At 34.5% G+C, this 20,147-nt stretch overlaps 1 protein-coding gene and 1 pseudogene across 1 annotated transcript in view; one reads left to right on the top strand and one right to left on the bottom strand.

The window, feature by feature from the left end:
- Positions 1 to 1,913: 1,913 nt before the first annotated feature.
- Positions 1,914 to 2,030, bottom strand: LOC124367040 (annotated as a pseudogene).
- Positions 2,031 to 4,629: 2,599 nt separating this feature from the next.
- LOC124366443 (acetyl-coenzyme A transporter 1-like) overlaps positions 4,630 to 20,147 on the top strand; it is a 32,331-nt gene continuing 16,813 nt past the window's right edge. The window contains exons 1-7 of the mRNA XM_046823002.1: positions 4,630 to 4,795; positions 5,327 to 5,366; positions 10,372 to 10,530; positions 11,449 to 11,565; positions 13,678 to 13,847; positions 16,984 to 17,138; positions 17,938 to 18,125. Coding sequence (XP_046678958.1) covers positions 5,331 to 5,366; positions 10,372 to 10,530; positions 11,449 to 11,565; positions 13,678 to 13,847; positions 16,984 to 17,138; positions 17,938 to 18,125 — 825 coding nt within the window. The 5' untranslated portion in view covers positions 4,630 to 4,795; positions 5,327 to 5,330. The remainder of the gene's footprint in view (positions 4,796 to 5,326; positions 5,367 to 10,371; positions 10,531 to 11,448; positions 11,566 to 13,677; positions 13,848 to 16,983; positions 17,139 to 17,937; positions 18,126 to 20,147) is intronic.

Here is a 20,147-nt window from a genome sequence, read left to right as displayed (position 1 = left end):
GCCGGTTGATGATATCCATTGTTAGTTAAACATTTTAATCAATATAATGAGATGCTATTACAAATAAAATATGTTTTGGTTCATTTGAGGGTGTTGTATTGCCAATCTAACCTATTATTTAAATCCTCTCACAACAGCCCTTGCTCACAATACATTATAATATTTCACAACCTTAATCTAAACAATCCAACCTTACAATGCTTAGATAAGTTCTTTGGCTAGTCTCAATTAATACAAAGTTTCAGAATGCTGGGCCCTCGAAATTGTACAACATTTCGGTCTGGGCTATTTTACAACATAAATTAGAATTGAGACAACATTTTAAAGTAATTTAAAGCTACTCTTATTATTCATATTTTTCTATAAAAGCGGACGTTCAAAAGTTTTAGAATTATATAAGAAAAAGCAATCTTAATAGAAATTCGAGATGACTAAGCCAGAAGGGAAATTGGACCTCTTGGCGTAGTTTCAAAAATTGTAAAATTGTATGTAATCATCTTATTTTATTTTATTTTTATTTTTATTATTTCAACGGCATAACCATTTTAACAAGTAAGTTTCAAAACAATAGAATACATAATAAAACAAATAGATATGAATTGTAAGATGCATAACAAGAAAGTATAAATAGATAACAAGTAATGTGTAACAATAAATAGATAAATATTATAACAATAACAAAGAAAGATGCTTAACAAGAACGATGCAAAACAAGAAATGAACTATTACGTAGGGTAAGTAACAGTTTTGAAAAACAATAATAAAATAAAAGACTAAGACACAACACAGGCAGGCTAGGCGTAGAGACGAGCCAATAATAATAACAGCTACAGTGATGCAAGCCGGCTTTTTATTGCAGATTTGGATGCGTTAAAGATGTCGAGGGTGGATGGAATGTTGTTCCCTATCCGCTGAATCCTCAGCATTGGGCCATTTGCTGCATAAGAGGAGGAAGCTGCGACCTTGGTGAAAGAATTCATGGCTCTGGTTCCAAACGATGCCTTGAAGTTGATTTTTTCTAGAAGGTCAGGGCAGTCCAACTCAGCGTTGATCAAACGGTAGAGAAATATCACATCCTGAATACAGCGTCTAGAACTGAGTGATGGTATGTTCAGGAAAGTAGCAATATCTTGTATGGGGACCTCTGTGTATCTATAACCAAGACGAACCCCAACAAGTCGCAAGAAACGTCTCTGTATCTTCTCAATATCATCCACAAGGTAGTGCTGGTGCGGTGACCAAACGACGCTGCAGTACTCAAGATGGGGTCTGACATGTGCATAGTACAAAATCTTCAATGAGTGAATCTCGTTAAAGGGCTTGGTGAGTCTCAGTATCAAGTCCAAGTTGCGAGCAGCCTTATTGCATATATTCTGATGTGAAGTTCCCAAGATAGATTAGATGATAAAGTCACACCAAGATCCTTGACAGATTAAGCTTCTATGAAGTGCATGACCTCTGATTGAGTAGGTGTGTAAGACTGGAGACTTATTGCGGTTGAAAGTGATGCAGCTGGACTTGTCAAGGTTGAGAGTCATTGAGTTAGCTTGAGACCATACATCTACTTGTGTGAGATCGTTCTGAAGGAGTACAGCATCTTCGGCGGTGCAAATCTTCATGTAAAGCTTCAAATCGTCTGCAAAGAGAAGATGTTTGCAGCGAAGACGAGATGTGACATCATTTATGTATAAGTTAAATAATGAAGGGCCTAGGTGAGACCCCTGAGGTACACCAGACGAAGCAACAAATTCTTTTGAGATGTGTGATCTGTATCGCACTTGAAGGATTCTGTGTTGAAGGTAACTCTCAAACCAACGGAGAAAGGTTCCTTTGAATCCATATGCTTCCAGCTTCTTTATCAGAATGGTGTGGGACACTCGATCAAACGCCTTGGTGAAATCCAGCTCTATAGTATCAACTTGTTGCCTGAGCGTTAGATTCACGATTTTGCGTGTCATCCTTGCGCAGGGGCCACGCTAATCTTCTCTGTATCGTTCCAATTTTCGTATATGTACTGCCGAAGCAAGTACAAAATAATCTTGAAACATGTAAATATTAACATAAGCATATAAATTGTTTGTTTCGAATTGATTATTGACTACGAACGGGCGATGGAAGATTGGAAAGGATAACCAGATTTCGATGCTTTTAACTAGTTATTTGTCTAGGCACTAAATTAAACTTAATGTTTTACATAATGCATGTTCATAAAATTGCATTATATGGTGATTTCGTAGATGTAGATAGTCACGATTTTTGAATTTTCCATTGGTTGAGAGACTTTTATTGGTAGAGAACTTATCCGAGTAATGTATTGTAACTTATCTGTGTATATTGTCTTAGTATAAATTTTAGTTTGAATTAGCTAGGAATTATGACATTTCACCACTATTTCCACAATATTATTGTAAATTATTCAGTATCAGAAAGCCATCGAGGAAACAGCGAATCCGTTTTGTAGGGAAAAGTCATATAATATTGATTAGGTATGTAAAAACGTATATATTTCCTGGGCCAAGAAAATAGGATGATAGCAAACTCAGATTGGAAAGTAACGACACACAGTGTGTTTTATCATATTTACAGATATTAATGACGTTAAAGAACTAATGCAGTGTATACTAGCAACGACAGCTAGGTGGCCAGAAAATTAGACATGGATTTCAATTTAGGGAATTAAAATTATCATAAATATTATTATCCCATCGGGACGGTTTGCAAAGGTATTGGTCGGTGTTTCTGCTCATTATCTTGAGAAACGTTTGACGTTAAGTGGTGAAATTTCGGACCAATGTTGATCTATGGAGAGCGTGACACATTCGGAAGTTTTGTTTTTCATACAATTTCGTGAACCGAAATAGGTTTAAGGGACAAAACATAGTTAACCAAAGTTTTATTTTTCCATCAGTTTTTGACCAAAGTAGGGCTCTTAACTGAAATATATTTTATTGATTGGGTTAAGAAGGGAAAGTCAACTGTGGCGACGGAAATACAATTTACTCCAAGGAGAAGTACTCTTATATGCACAATACCTAAATAACAAGAGACAGTCGCAATTTCAGTTAATATCTGCCTATTATAGAAACATGTCTATTCCCTTTTATAGTTACCATATGGCTCCATCATATTACATTATAAATGCCTCTACTAAAAGGATTACGAAATTCGAATTAACACTTCTCCAAACTGGCCTAAAATATATTTTCAAGTGTAACTGAAATCACTGGAACCGATCTATCAAATATCATAAAAAATCCTTTTTTGTATTTTATTTCGATATAATTAATGTGAACTCCAAGAAAACAAGTTCAAAGCTAGCAATCAAGTAGGTGTTCATTTAAATCTGGAAGAATGTTTCAGTAGAAAACCAGTCCAAAGGTCAGGACGGAATAGTGGCAAATTGATAGCAGAAGTATTCATTGTCAATGTGACTAAAGATTTAACAAGCAATTAGAGATATCATAAGCGAATCTTAAATTGGATCTCTAATGAGACAAACCGAAAGATCACATAAAAGGAAAAACAGTGGTCCTGCTACAGAGCCCTGAGGTAATCTGGTTTTTATAGCTGTGGATTTTAGAAGGTAAGTGATTCCATTACTTTGATTTTGATCCAAATGAACTCTGTTAATAAGATGGAAACTAAACAGATATACTAATTCCATATTTATTTAGTTTATTAAGAAGCTTATGATTAAGAAGAATTTAGTTTATGATGGTTGACCCAGTTAAACGCTTTAATGAGATTACACAATAGTCCTAAGGTGTGTTCACTGGAGTTGGAGGAAGATTCTTCTTTAGGGTAAAAACTGAAACCGATGAAATAGTAAAATGAGACCTAAGTAAAAAAAAATTGAGAAGGAATCAGAACAACGAGTGCAATTTTGCAAATTAATTTTATTTCAGAAGCACTTATAAAAACTGTTTCACCTCCGACTTCAGAGACTCAAAATATTTCACTTTAAATTTGAAGTCCATTAATTTGAAAACGGATCTGAAGATGGAATATTTTCCAGTGACCATCACTTTTCTCAGACGTGTTTAATATATCAAGTTATGTATATTATGTTAGACCTGCAAATATTGAGTTAGATCCAGTCCACCTTCATCTTAAGTACAGCATCTGAAATCTGGAGTCATGTTCGTCTGAAGGGATCCAGAAATAGTCGGCGGCGAAGAACGAAGAAGCTCAAAACGACCCCCCTCCCCGCATAGTTTCTATACCAGAGACACCCAGAGTACGAAAAGTGATGCAATCTAGGTGAAGAGATATTCTCATCATCTCATCAGATGCACAATTGAGTGACTCATCAAGTGACTCCGCAATGCATCAGCCCTTCCCACCATAGCTGCGTTGGAAACTGTCAGCAGCGTTGGAAATCCGCCGAGCTGTTCTACAGGAAATTGTGGAAGAAGTAACTAGATTTTACTGGTTATATAAAATATAGAACACGGAATACTATTTTGGGATCATAGTCCACATAAAACCCTTCTAAACACGACCATAAGCCCTTTATGTTAAAACAGCGATAAGTGTGTGTCTCACAACAAACACAGACAATCAGGCCTTGGTTTGTGCAAGTCAAAGTGGCCTTGAGGAAGATTTCATTCGTCATCTGAGAGAGAACATCAGCCAACAACGGCTTCTGGTAGATAACAGCGTGACTCTTGGACTCACTAGTGTCACACAAGATTCAGCCCTCACTAGTGTCTCACTGGTCTCTGGGGCAGAGTTGCGTTCATGTCATTGGAAGTCACACTGGAATGTACTCAGCGATGTGATTGCTTCTTAGCGAGTAAGTAATTCTTGCAAGCAACTAAACTCTACAAGCTTTTATATGTTACTGTTACACTTTTGTGAACTATAAAGTCAGACTTTTTAAAGTGAAACAAAAGAGGGTGTAGCCTGGGTTGAGGCTTGATACTGAATTACACGGGGCAAGTCTTAAGATAATAACAGTTGAATATTGAAGACGCTTGGAGCAATTGGAAACATTTTTAATATTACTAAATGTTAATAAAAACAACACTTTTCCAAATTTGTTTGCACGAGACCTTTCGAAACCAAAGGTTTCATCATCAGGCGACCCCACAAATAAATGTAAACCTTTGGTTTCGGAAGGCCTCGTCCAAAAAAAAATAAATAAAAAAAACAATTTGGAAAAGTTTTTTTTATTCACATATTATAGTAATATTAAAAACAGTGGAATATTTTTGTACGTGATGTACCTGGTTTATTGCATAAAGCAAAGATTATTTATTTTGTCTGTTTTTACTGCTTTTGTATTATGTACTTTATTCATACTCTATGTCGTGCTCCATTTCAGGGCCATGATTCCTCCAGAACAACAAGGATTAGAAGGGGAGGTGAGTGAAATATTTATTTATTGGTTTGTATATTTATGATTATGAAGCTGTCTCCACAGTTGTGGCCATGTCCATTCTTTCTATGTACGATACAGATCCAATGTCTAATATATGCTTCGTTCTGATTTAGTTCTATTGCAAAAGTATAAAATCTTCCCAAAATAAACTTTAAATGGATAACAAAACTACTTAAACATTACCTACTGAAATATTAAAACATAATTAAATAATAGATCTACGTGTTTACAGTAATAGCTACACTAGTATTAATATCCTGATTTATATTTGAAAATGTGACACTATAATTTGAGTTATTATAGAAAGGAAATGTTTTTGTTTACGTTCTTGGATGAATCAAAGTATATAATTAGTGTTTTGCAAAAATAACTAGTTTTGAGTAAAAATGTCTGTTTGTAAAGACCACTTGGAATTAAAATTTAATTAATGAATCAATTATCCCCGATTGGAATAAATACTTGAGCATAGAGATCATAGAAGCAGGACACTGTTATTAATATCGTCTTTTGACATCTAATAGGAGTTTAGGAACGGCTTTTGAAATAAATTTAGAAATCTACTAGAAGAACAGACGATACGAATTGAGTATGATTCCAATGCCTTTCCTAACCAGAGGACAACATAATACCCGATTTGAATGTGACAAAAATTTCAACACGAACTGTTAGCATATAACGTGAAGAATATTCGATTATAAGCTGAACGACGCGACGAAGCAAGTACTATCTCTCAACCCCTAATGAACTGTAATGGAATTGTGACAATGAGTGGCTGAGAGTTAGCGAAGCCTATCACTTGAGAGGTTGAAGAAAGCCTATCACTTGAGAGGTTGAAGAAATTTCATTTCTGCATGTCTGTCTAGATAGATATCTCGTAAAAGAATTGATATTTCGCTTGAAGCTTTATTTGTATAAATCAACACTGAGACCAATGATTGTGCATGTCCTTCCAGGGAATTTCGCTCAGCGGTAGTCAGTGTTACACTGGTCTTATGAGTACTGTAATCATGATGGCAACAAGAAAATAGCAGAATAAATAAATTTGTAACGAACTGAGAACAATTATACGTGATTTTAACGTGTGTATATTGACACAATATGTATCCTAACAACCCCAACACTTGCAACATCATATTTCGGTGACTTGGTGTGTATAGTTTTATTATTTAAATACTGCAATGAAACCCAACTAAATAGACAAAAATTTGAATGCATCATGTGCCATGATATCTCGACTAGAACCTTTTTCTGTACACTTCCAATTTTACATGAAACGCGATTTCTTTATGAGTACTATGATGGTGCATGTCCAACCTTGGAATTTGGCATCGGTTTCATGTCTACATCTACGCAAGACATCTGGAGAGTGAAATGAGCTATAGATTTAAATTTTGGATTCAAACTAACCAAAGCATTATTACGTCACGTGATTTGAGACCTAAGAACTTTCAGATTGTAATAAATAATATAATATAATATCTACGTACAGCAATATTCTCCATGTCTCCAAAATTGTTGCTCTTTGAATTGCAAACGATCCCAATAAAGTATTATTGTTGATTGTTGACCTATTTATTTTCTTTTTCACTATTCATGTCGTTTAGCAGAGTTAAAATAATATATACCATCAAGTATATAAATTTAACATCAGTATGGTAAACACTCGTGAAACATAAAGCACTGCAAATAAATATAGAAATTTTTAATTAGAATTTATTAATTAAACAAAGTTTTAGAAAAAAAAAACTGTTCAAGTGTTATTTTTGGGAATCTTTTTATATACTGTTAAAATAAAATATTTGTATCCAACGATGATTAACGGTGGTTATGTGTGAATATCTTAAAAATGCTAAAAACACAAGGAGGAATGTACTTACCATGTAAGTTAATGCACGTAACTTTTGACGTTTACATTTAACTATGTTTTAACCGTACATTTGTTCGACTTTTAACTATTTGCTACTATCTTGAAGCAAAGACTTAATGAGAGAGTTTTAAAACATATTCTAGCTGATAATTCGACAGAGGTAAAGAAGTTATAAAATATATCAGTCAAATCCTTCGACCCCATGTAGTCTGTAAACAGGAATAATATACACAAAATTAGTGTCCATTGTGAATTTTTCTATACTTTCATGTTTGCTTGGTTTAAGCTTATTTTGTTTGTATTTCATCAAAAAGCTGAACTATAGAATATTTCAACCCATTACGCAATTTAGAATTTCAGTAGAACAAAGGAACGTGGTCAAAAGTTTCAGTAGGCTTGTACAGGCTATAACTCTTACTCCATGTTTGCTCTACTTTCTTTTTTGTTAAAAACAAAGCGAAATTTAGAAAAGTGGTTGGAGACTGAGTTATGTTAGAACTGCAAACACGTCTGTTTGACCCTTGGTCTATCAACAGACCTAGTTCGATTCACAATAAAAACAGTTGAGACAGATATCAGATATAGGCATACAATTTCTACGAATGTCGCCATTGTATGATAACAATATCTTTATACTGCACTCAACATATATATATATATATATATATATATATATATATATATATATATACTATTTCATTTATTGAAATGAAAAACAAAGATTATAAGGCTTCTATATATTTCGTGGGATTTAATACCCACATCTTCAGGAAGCATAATATAAGAAAACAAGAAACACAACAAATAAAATAACCAAAAATGTAAATACGCAACTAAAACATTCAAAAACTCAGCTGATATATCATTAATGGCACAGATGGAAATTTGGAAAAGTTAAATTTAAATGTATCTTAAATTTAAACCATTTGGGTATTTTGATTTTAAAAGTAATTGATGTGCTTGTTCCAGTTTTTTAAAATTTTAATCTATTTAAATTTTCTTCAGGACAAGGGAAGACCTTATTAATTCCTTTAAGGTTATAACATTCTTCAATTTTGTCTTGTTTGTGCTCAGCAGCATGTTTGGCCAATGGCTTCTCCTTGTCTTTATGGAAAATATAAAATCTGTGCCCTTGTTATTCTGACTCTAAGGTGGTTAAATGGTTAGATGTTTGTCCAATGTACTGTTTGTTACAACATTTACAATTAATTTGGTAAATTACATTCTTAGAGTCACAGTTTACTGTGCCAATGATGGGATAAGTTAAACCTGTTACGTTACTTTTGAATTCCCTAGAGTTTTTCATAATTTTGCAAGAACCGCAACGTGGTTTGTTGCACGGTTCACATCCATTAGTAACGGGTTGGTGTAATTTAGGTAGTTTAGATTGGACAAGTTTGTTTTTCAAATTTGGAGGTTTTCGAAATATTACTCTAGGTGCTTTAGCCATAAAAGTTTGGGTATCTGGAGAGGAAAGTAGGACCCTTCTTCAAAAACAGTTTTTTCTTGTTTATTTTAAGAATTAAATTAGGCAATCACCATCTATACACATTTTATTAATGTAAATAGATTATTGTTAGGTATTTGGTCTTCCGATAATGTGTTAGTTTGGTTATTTAAACGAATACGTGACAGATACGGCCAAATACAAAATAATTGAATCGTAAAAAGTGAGGGCTCTGTATATGTATCTTCACAATTTTGATAAAACTTGCGAAAAATGTAACATTACAGTCTAGTATATTTTATGTGCTACAATCATTATGTTATTTCTAAATATGAAGTAAACAAAGAAAAAGTTAGAATATGTTAAAAAAAATCTCATTTTTGTAACCAAGCATTCTGAAGTTTCCGACCATAAATATCCTAATTCTAATCTCACTCAGAACAATTTTACTTAAGTCTTCGACAAACTATTATTTAAAGCTTGAAGTAACTCGAACATACCGTTCATATCCTATTGGCTTTCTCTGATAGTTTCAAATCTTACTGTATACTCTCCTGGATAATGTGTTTGTTGTTGAAGTAGACTTATGAGTAACAAACACTCTGAAGTTTCCGACCATAAATATCCTAATTCTAATCTCACTCAGAACAATTTTACTTAAGTCTTCGACAAACTATTATTTAAAGCTTGAAGTAACTCGAAACATACCGTTCATATCCTATTGGCTTTCTCTGATAGTTTCAAATCTTACTGTATACTCTCCTGGATAATGTGTTTGTTGTTGAAGTAGACTTATGAGTAACAAACACTCTGAAGTTTCCGACCATAAATATCCTAATTCTAATCTCACTCAGAACAATTTTACTTAAGTCTTCGACAAACTATTATTTAAAGCTTGAAATAACTCGAACATACCGTTCATATCCTATTGGCTTTCTTTGATAGTTTCAAATCTTACTGGATACTCTCCTGGATAATGTGTTTGTTGTTGAAGTAGACTTATGAGTAACAAACACTCTGAAGTTTCCGACCATAAATATCCTAATTCTAATCTCACTCAGAACAATTTTACTTAAGTCTTCGACAAACTATTATTTAAAGCTTGAAATAACTCGAAACATACCGTTCATATCCTATTGGCTTTCTCTGATAGTTTCAAATCTTACTGGATACTCTCCTGGATAATGTGTTTGTTGTTGAAGTAGACTTATGAGTAACAAACACTCTGAAGTTTCCGACCATAAATATCCTAATTCTAATCTCACTCAGAACAATTTTACTTAAGTCTTCGACAAACTATTATTTAAAGCTTGAAATAACTCGAACATACCGTTCATATCCTATTGGCTTTCTTTGATAGTTTCAAATCTTACTGGATACTCTCCTGGATAATGTGTTTGTTGTTGAAGTAGACTTATGAGTAACAAACACTCTGAAGTTTCCGACCATAAATATCCTAATTCTAATCTCACTCAGAACAATTTTACTTAAGTCTTCGACAAACTATTATTTAAAGCTTGAAATAACTCGAACATACCGTTCATATCCTATTGGCTTTCTTTGATAGTTTCAAATCTTACTGGATACTCTCCTGGATAATGTGTTTGTTGTTGAAGTAGACTTATGAGTAACGGAGTTATAATGGCATTGTAACAGATTAGAATATGATTCTAGCCCGGTAAGCCACCGGCTCCCAAGAAGAGCTCTCTGAAGGGCGACCGTGGAAATGTCTGCCTACTCATGTTCCTGTACATGCTCCAAGGTATACCCCTAGGTCTAGGGGCGTCAGTACCTATGCTTCTACAGAGCAAGGGAGTCAGTTACAATGATCAGGTAAGCCACAAATAGAGACCTTAAAGTGAGATGAAATAGTTAAATAAGAAAAGAAAACCTTAATAATTTGACCCTTTCACTCAAATTCCTCGTGTCTGACCCGATTGGTGAATAGTATTTCGGAATTAAAGTTATAATTTGATACCTTAAATATGTTACCAGCAATGCAGGCTAAGTAGTAATAATGCAATGTTATCGCCAACTTACCATTCCGGGAGACGAGACACATTTAACACTGTGTAAGTACACAATCTGGTTGTCATAAAATCGATAAAGGTTTTTTTGAGCTTAGAAATCGATCGTCAGCCATGGTAGTTTTGGCGGAGGTCTAAATCGGAGTGTATAAAAAGGGTAAGAAATATGAAGTCATAATTTTTTTCTCAGATTATCCTTTTTCTTGTTTGACACAATTGAGAGATAGATAGAGAAAAGAGAGAGAGAGAGAGAGAGAGGGAGGGAGAGAGAGAGAGTGAGAGAGAGAGAGAGAGAGAGAGAGAGAGAGGTGCTGGGGCCGAAGCCCCTCGTTCCCACCTCCACCCCTGACACAAGTATGTGACTTATTTGCCAGGCCTCTTGCCTTCTCCTCTTCTTTCTTCTCTTCGGGCTTCGGAGAGAGAGAGAAGAGAAGAGAAGAGAAGAGAGAGAGTTTTTATTTATTTGAGATATCGTTTTACTGTTTTATTGCTTTTGTACGTCATATATTTTCAATACAACTGAATGTTTTTATTTTGTATTACAATTTCTCGATATAATGTTTAAACACGTAAATTATACAAAGCTATATTTAATGTCATTTTTCACAATTTGACTTTGTTTTTTTCTGATTAAGTTGAAAAATGAGTAGTCATAAAATGTACTAGCAAACTTAACCAATTTCCTAGTTTTGCAGTTGTACCATACCTCTCTGTTCACTTACAGGCGATATTCAGTCTTGTCGGATGGCCATTCAGCATAAAGCTCCTGTGGGCTCCGATAGTTGACTCTGTGTACTCCGAGAGGTTTGGGCGTCGCAAGTCTTGGCTTGTTCCTGCACAGGTAAGTGTAGAAGTGTAGAAGTAAAACATCTGAATTACTAAAAATGAAATTCACTTTTAATAGCAATGTCCTTGTATACTTCAATACTTAAAGACTACATAAAAATATTATCCAGAGATAATGTGTTTCCTTCGAACACGATTCTTGCAAAGAATACCAGGAAGCTAAATGCACAGATTTTATAAATAGTGTAGGTTATTAGATGCCATTTGAAAATACAAATTGTAAAGAGGTCCGTAAAGTTTCACGAAATCTCCTCACATAATTTTTTATTGGTTGAGCTTCACTTATTTTTCCAGTTTAAATATTAATTAATTATAAATATTAGGAAAGATAAACAGGAGAATACTTTGTAGAATGACTTAAAAAATTGTTTATTAATAAACTTCAAGGCTCAAATCGGTTTTCAAGAAAAATACTTTATATAGTTTAAATATTTAGATTTAGTACCCAAATAATTACACGACCACTTGTAGTGTAATCTTTTTATCAAGATAAGGGTTTCTTCTTTCAAATCAAATAAATTAAATGAAAGTTAACCTGTTGTTTCCAGATTAAAATCAAACTATAAATTTAACTCTCCTGTAAAATTTAAATTAAATAGACATTTCTAATTTCATGCAAAATAAAATGAACTTTTCTTTAATATAAGCGAAGCTAAATAAAACTGTAAAAACGCTGAAAAATTCTTCGTACCACGTGTACACTTCCTCTTACTGTTGGTACAGGTTCAAAGTTAAAACTAATTTAACTATTTTCACCCAAAAATTACCACAAACTTTATGTTTTGATGTATAAAATTAATTGTGACTGTTGTATACTAAATCTCTATTGCAAATAACTAATAATAAAGTTGAAATAATTACTTTAACAATACTTGCAAAGACATGTATCCTCTTAAAAACTTGTGCTAAGTGATTTCCAAATATTCTCAATTTCCCTTTATATCAAAATAATACAATAATCCCTGTAAAAGAAACTAACACTAGTTGAAAGCAAATTTTTTCATGTGAAAATTGTAATTCGGCTATAAAAGATCTACTTATGCAAAATCTCTTGCAGATTTGTAGAAGAAATTAAGCACGAAAATCACTAACAGTTTAATCCGCAAAATAACTCTCAAAAGATGCCAAGATTCGGGTGTTGGAGGTTTTTATACTGACCCCTTCCTCTAACCAACTAACTCATCGCCGACACCTTGTTTGGCCTTGGACTATTCAATCACTAGACCTGAGAAATTAATTGTCAACTGAACAATCCCTATTGAAATCCCGTTATCAAAGTCGCATTTCAGAAAACCCGATGTCTTACTGTATTATTACTACTAAAACATATTGTAAATGCTACACAACCATATATTTAGAAATCATTGCCACTTTTCCAGTGGGAAAAAAATCTTGATTCGAAATGGGTGGTCAATTTCTCTATAAATGAAGCTCCTAACCCATGTCAAATACTGTGATTAACTGTGTCCTAACTTTAAACGAAATCTAGACTATTGTCGATAAATAATTTAATTGCTTAACAAATTAAGAAGAGTAACGAAGTTCCAGGCTACAGAGGTTAGGTGTTAGAACAGGCCAGAAACAATTCCGCAAAGAAAACTCAAAATAAAGTATATTTTTCCAAACTGAGAGCTTTTATTTTGTATATTTTTCATGGATAATTTACTTGTCTACCTGTAATATACATTAGAAGTTCAATAGTTGAGGATCTCGATTTTCCAAATTACAATTATCTACCATAAGGTTTAGAAAACTTATCACCACATTATGATTGTCACTAGAAACAAAGTAGATATGACCTAACTTTTTTCCTCATATTATACGTATAATCAACTAGCGTTTGATGAAAAAAAATAAATTATGTTGTGACCTCCAAACAGTGCATAAAATCTGATAATCCGTCAAAAATATTAAAAGATCTAATGGTAAAAAATAAATTGACTGGTACAATTTCATACTAATCATTAAAGAATGTTGTGCGTTAGACACGTTTCTATTGTGTTTGAATGAGTTTTTATGTATTTTAAGTGTAAGTATAAAATACCTCATCTTGTTAACTTATGAGTCACATTGTATCTAACAAAACCTAATGTAATGTATTGACCAGTACCTGATCGGAATCTGTATGCTGACACTATCGTCTTGGGTAGACTTTTGGATTGAAGACACAGAAGGACCTCGAATCGTCCTTCTCACTGGATTCTTCTTCGTCCTCTGCTTTCTAGCTGCTACCCAGGACGTAGCGGTAGATGGCTGGGCCCTCAGCATGCTCAGGAGGTAGGTATACATGTAGTTTTGCATGGCTCTATCATGCAATCGGGTTGTATCCTGGAGAATATACTCCATTTAATGGAGTATGGTCACTTCTTTTCTCCTGTTGAGAAGGTGCTTCTCGGAGAAACACGATACAGCTAACTTCGGCCTATAAGTTACATTACACTTCTCATAGATTAGTTCAAATTAAGGGTCATTTGCCTATTAGGTATTAAATAGAGTTCTTCATAATATATAATTTACATAAACCTGAAAATTGCTTAATTCATTAACACTGAAAATAGGTTAATCATGTTTTAACTAGATTCAGAGAATCTATGGGCAGACGACGTATATTGAAATATGTATAAGGACATAACGTAGAGCAATGGGCAAGGGTTGATTCAATAAGAATGTTAAGTTCATCTTCAGTTCACCTTCCACTTAGTGCAGCGTCCGAAGTCTACCGCATCCATCAACATCCATCTGAAGAGATCCAAAACAGTTGGCATCAGTTCGTTTCGACATCAGAGACACCTTGATTACAAACAAATGTAATCAAGATGAAATTGTGTTCTCATTGTCTCATCAGGTACACAATTGAGTGCACTTACATTACATTACAGTGCATTACATTACATTCAAGTCTGTCACAGCGTTAGACTTCAGACGCTGCACTAAGTCGAAGGTGGACTGGAGCTGAACTTAACATTCTTATAAGGGACAGTTATTTCAGTGCATTATTAATAGTCATTTCCTTCCAATTACATTTACATCAAAAAATCTATCTACAAGTAGTGTAAAGCATTTAGCGTAAATTCAAAGAAAGATTGAACATTTTGTGCGGAGAAAATTGAAAGAAAGTCGAACACAGCACCGAATAATGTAGGCATTTTGATTGATTGGATACATCCATGGTTAGATTATTTTATAGAACTATACCGGTTTGAAGGTGTAGTACATTGAAGAAGATACAATAATACTAATATTCCATCAATATTTTCAACCAACTCCAAGAATTTCAACCATTCATAGGGGTTGAAGCAAATTTTTCCCTTAGAAGAACTTTTTTTTATCTTCCTGCTTTCATAGAAAGGAGATTTTATGCCCTCAACTGACTATCGGCATCGGAAATACCTTAGACCGGAAGTAGAAGTTAATTGCTGGAATAGGAAAGAACGGGATTGAAACTGAAACACACAATTTTAAATCAATTTCCTTCATGAACTTTATACAGAAGGGTTGGACTTTTATTTACAACAATCAAATTGCTGATATGAGCAATGTTGTGAACGAAGGCGCAGTGAGTTATTATCGCAGTAGCTAAGTCAACAGAGCTCAGAAGGCCTCAGAGAGATATACAGCAATCTTGTGTAAATGACATTGAGCTGATAGTTTAGTTTCTCACACTCTACACATGCTTATCTGAATACGTAACTAACTAGATACGCTCGCTGAATACATATGTGTGCTTTTCTTGTTCCGTATTTTGATTCTGCCAACGTTTCAAATAAATGGCATATGCTTGGATCAGCATGGTTACTTCCCTTTAGGACCGTTTCAACCGTATAGCCAAAATTTTGGGTTATAACTGTAACTTAGGTTGAAACATTTATAACTTCTTTGTTATTGGCGATGGAAGGTTTGAAAGGATAACAGGACATCTGAAATTTGCCATCGTTATACGTTACACAGTGTTATACTTTTTGTAACGATGGCAAATTTCCGAAATCCTAAATATATGACGTTTTGTCTAATAGCGCATTTAAAACAGATTTTGTTAAATGTACATTTTCTTAACCATCTTGTTACAAGTTATAAAGAAGGATTAAATTATATCGCGTATTTTTCATCACAGTGTTTTTCGACAGCGTGTCCGATATTTTGCAGTTTGGTGCAACTGATGTAAATTTTGTGAGTCTGTGTGCTTACCCCACCGAAACACCGCTATGTATCCTAACTTAATGAAGAAAAATATGCTGACCCGGTAAATTATCTTGAGAAAGATAACCTGTACACTTTAAATTTAGCATCAAACTTAATTTTGCGTATACAATAACCACCTGTAACTAGTCGAAAGGAGTTCCATGATGTGTATGTCACCATAGAATTTGACTGACCGTCGTTAAAACTTATCACTTCTTATGCTGAAACAATTTTGCTTTTGCTTGTCGAAAATATTAAAAGCTTTATTTTCTGCACTATACATATCTGTCTATTTGTACGCAGAACAAAGCAAAATTGTAATGAGCTATAAACCTGATACGCGACACGTAGTGTAGCGTAATCCTACTTTATTTACCAACTTCAAGTTTCATTTATCTCGAGCCTAATTTTATACTTTTGGTATTACATAGGTTTTTAATATCAAAAGAAATAATTGTTGATAAAACATACATTAGTCAGAATTTCATGCATTAGTCAGGGATTTATAGTGGTTTCTGAATCTAGTATAGCTCTTTTAGAAAGGCAGTTGGTAAATCAATCTTTAAGAAGGACTGTAGTGATGATCTGGTACAGTTAGCAACCCTGTGTAGAGTTTGTTGTTATAGTACAAGGTCTGTATTCTTGTATGTTCTTTGAGATTGGGCTCAGCAGTGTAGTTATAGGTTCCTGTGTCATTCCGTTTCCTGGACTGCTCTCCACCCTCTGTGACAGGCTGTCTTCTACGCCAATGGTCACGTGTAGGCAACCCTGTGTCAAGTTTGTTGTTAGGAAACAAAGGTATATATTGTTGCATGTTCTTTGAGATTGGGCAGTGGGCTCAGCAGCTTAGTTATAGATTCCTGTGTCATTCCGATTCCTGGACTGCCCTCCACCCTCTGTGACGGGCTGTCTTCTACGCCAATGGACAGGGGTAGGAAACCCTGTGTCAAGTTTGTTCTTACAGTACAAGGTCTATATTGTTGCATGTTCTTTGATTTGGGCAGTGGGCTCAGCAGTTTAGTTATAGATTCCTGTGTCATCCCGATTCTTGGACTGCTTTTCACCCTCTGTGACGGGCTGTCTTCTAAGCCAATAGACACGGGTTGGCACATTTTATTAAATACTCCACCACCAACAATAAAAAGCCTCCAGGTCTTTAGAAAAGGTTCAATATAAAAGTGATGTTTTTTAATTCTTTTCTAAAATAATTCAAAATCAATTAACTTCTCAACAGGGAGAACGTCGGGTACGCTTCTACCTGCAACAGCGTAGGACAGACGGCCGGGTTCTTTGTGAGCTTCTTCGTCTTCACCGCTCTGGAGTCTGCAGACTTCTGCAACACGTACTTACGTACTGAACCACTGCCTTATGGTGTCGTCACTCTCTCCAGTAAGATATACAATCGACCTTAAAAATTACTTTAGCTAAGTTCTCTTATCACAAAGGGGTGTAGAAAACTTTCCAAATTAATGATAATAATGAGAATAAACAACAAACCACTTTGTTTCAACTAAAATTAACGTTGACAGCCTTAACGTAGGCATTACGTTTTCTTTTATGTCCTTGTAAAATAATTACGTCATTTAAAATGTACTAGTACATTATAATACATTAGGTATTAAAGAATTATAAATGTACAACTTTCTAAATTAGATATTTGATTACTTATCATATTTACGATTTTACTCAATCTCATAAAAAGTGTATTATATTTTACGCAGTAGTATTTAATTGAACTTTAGCTACAGTAAATATTGTAATTTTACTGTTCTGGATTTTATTAACACCAAGCCAATTGTGCAGTTATAACATTTAGTACTTGGGGTTGGGGAGTACTTTATAAAGGTAGGTTTGGCAATAAAATTATTTTAATTCTTTATACTCATCTGTATAAGTTATACTAACATTATCTCAATACTTCATAGTATACTATTCATTAAAATTTGTATTGAAAATGAAGTTATTAAAAGATAAGTGTTATTTCCAGTACGAATGTATGACTTCGTAAGAGCCATATTTCATAAAAAAGTGTATAAAGCATTATTTTATATATCTGAACGATTTTTAACCCATGTATTTTTTAAGAGAGATTCAGCAAAGATATCCATGAACTATTTATCAATAATTCAACTGTGCCTAAAAGCTTAATTCATGGAGAGAGTAATTATAACATACAATTTCATTCAAGGTTTCCTTAAATACTTCGGGTGGGTATTCCTAGTCACGACGACCCTCGTGATGCTGCTCAAGAGAGAGGGGTTGCCGCCACCAGACGAAGAGCCATGTGCGGGAATCTTGGACACGTATAAACAACTGGCACGAGTAATGCAGCTTCCTGCCCTCAAGAAGTTGGCGGTGATACTGCTGACGATGAGTGTAAGTAGACCTACAGCAAGTCCCCTGACTCACCCAGCAGGGTTCACTTCTGGCTGGTTTATACCTTCCAGTTGAACCCAACACTGGGCACACCAAAACCGATGTGTCACTTAAATCTGGGCAACATTATGGATGTCAAGGAACGGGACCGTTCTAATGTCGAGATTCTGGGATGCAAGGGTAATTCGATAAGTCTAGTCTACTGCGGGACATGGCTGTTGGAGTTGGTGGGGTCCCTAACCTCAGAGGTTCTTGCTAGCCTCAACAAGCGTTTACCACCCCCTGCCTACTTTGACTGGAGAGGCTGGTTCAGAGTTGGCCTCCCTTTCTTCCGGAGGGACATGACTGAGATTAGTGTCATAATTCTTCCTCATGGATCTCGCTAGGAGGCGGCCCCTACCCCAAAACCTGAATATCCTGTCACTCTGGAAGCAACGCTAAGGCCCTTATTGGACTAAGTGCAATTTATAAGCTTCTTGCCCTAAGAAAACAAGAAAAAAACAAAAAAGTCCCCTGACCACAGATTGTATGTAACATAATACACCCGGGTAGTAGGATATCACAAACAGTTATAAAGTTTAAATTATGCTCTAAAATTAATGTCGTGTTATAAAAAAAAAATTATGGTTGCCTGTAAAGTCGGTTTTACGGGCGAAGATTTTACATGACAACGTCTTTTTCTCGGTAGAATATTTATTGATATGAATATTATTAAATTGCACAATAGGAACAAGGAATTGAATGAAAATAAGAATTGCACAAATTTTAACTATAGAAATATATTTTGTTTACTAAAACATTGTACATAATTTGAAATTAATTAAAATTTGTTATTGTAAATGGTAAAGTTAAATAAAACATTTACTAAAATTGGAATTTGAAATTCTTGCTAAACACAGTTAAATTCTAACTCCGCGCGTGGTGATTGGTCGGTTTAGTTCGTTTGTTTGGTCGCACTGTTATGACAGGTTAGAGGTTATAATTTGTTATTTTAAATGTTTGACTAGCAATACGCGCTGTTTCTTCTCAATCGACTGAATTACGATTGATTGCAGAGTGATTTAAACTAATAATTTACTTAACACTATCAACATTTGTCAATAGTATGACATAACCTATAAACTCAGTTTCTCAACTTTTGTGTCAATCTAACAATTAATCAATCAATCATAGTTTACGATAATGAAATATCAGTGTACAATTATTTACCTTTATTGTTGTAGTTGTTGTAAATGACGAATCTAAGCACTCCACATTTTCACGAATAAACATAGTTATCTGCTTTATCCCGTGCGGCGGACCCACAGTTATCTGCTTTATCCCGTGCGGATCCCGTGCGGCGGACCCACTGGACGGGCATCGTAACGTTACCGGGCGTTACACTTTTTCATGAGTGACTCCGAGCCGCAACCTAATTTAAGACGTTGTCACGTCAAAAAATATATAATTTTATGACTGTGATATATTGTGTGATATAATGGCATTAAAAATCTTTGTGAATGTAGTTTTGTTATTTTTAAATAAAACATAATTGTGTTGGTTGCCAGGAGAGCAACATTTTGACAATAAAAGCGCCAGACAATCTAAACTAGACGCCTCATGTTGGTTAGTTACTGGGATCAGTTGCAGAAACGGAGTTCGCTAGCGAAGCACGAAGTTCCCGCGTCTCGCGAACTGTGAGTCAAGGATATTTCTGACTGTTCTTCCTCTGTGTGAGTTGAAAACAAAGTAATATATTTTCCAGATGAATCTGAACGTTGTACCAGTCATTTATACGGTCACATTTTTATCACGATGGACCAAAACAAAAAAAGTGTTTTAGAACAACTATGTTATTTAATACACCATTTCTCTTTTCTAAAACACAGAGCATGGTGGTGTCTAAAAGTATTCTTGTGATAAATACGTTTGTTATAGAAATATCCCACATACAATAGTTGCCTCAAAAACACTTCAATATTGGATTAGTTCAGCAAAGACCATTTTCTCCCGGAAGGTTCTTTGGTTACGTTAACTATCAAG

Source organism: Homalodisca vitripennis, chromosome 7 (genome assembly GCF_021130785.1).
Source record: "Homalodisca vitripennis isolate AUS2020 chromosome 7, UT_GWSS_2.1, whole genome shotgun sequence".
NCBI lineage: Eukaryota > Metazoa > Arthropoda > Insecta > Hemiptera > Cicadellidae > Homalodisca > Homalodisca vitripennis.
This window is presented reverse-complemented; position numbering and strand designations above follow the sequence as displayed.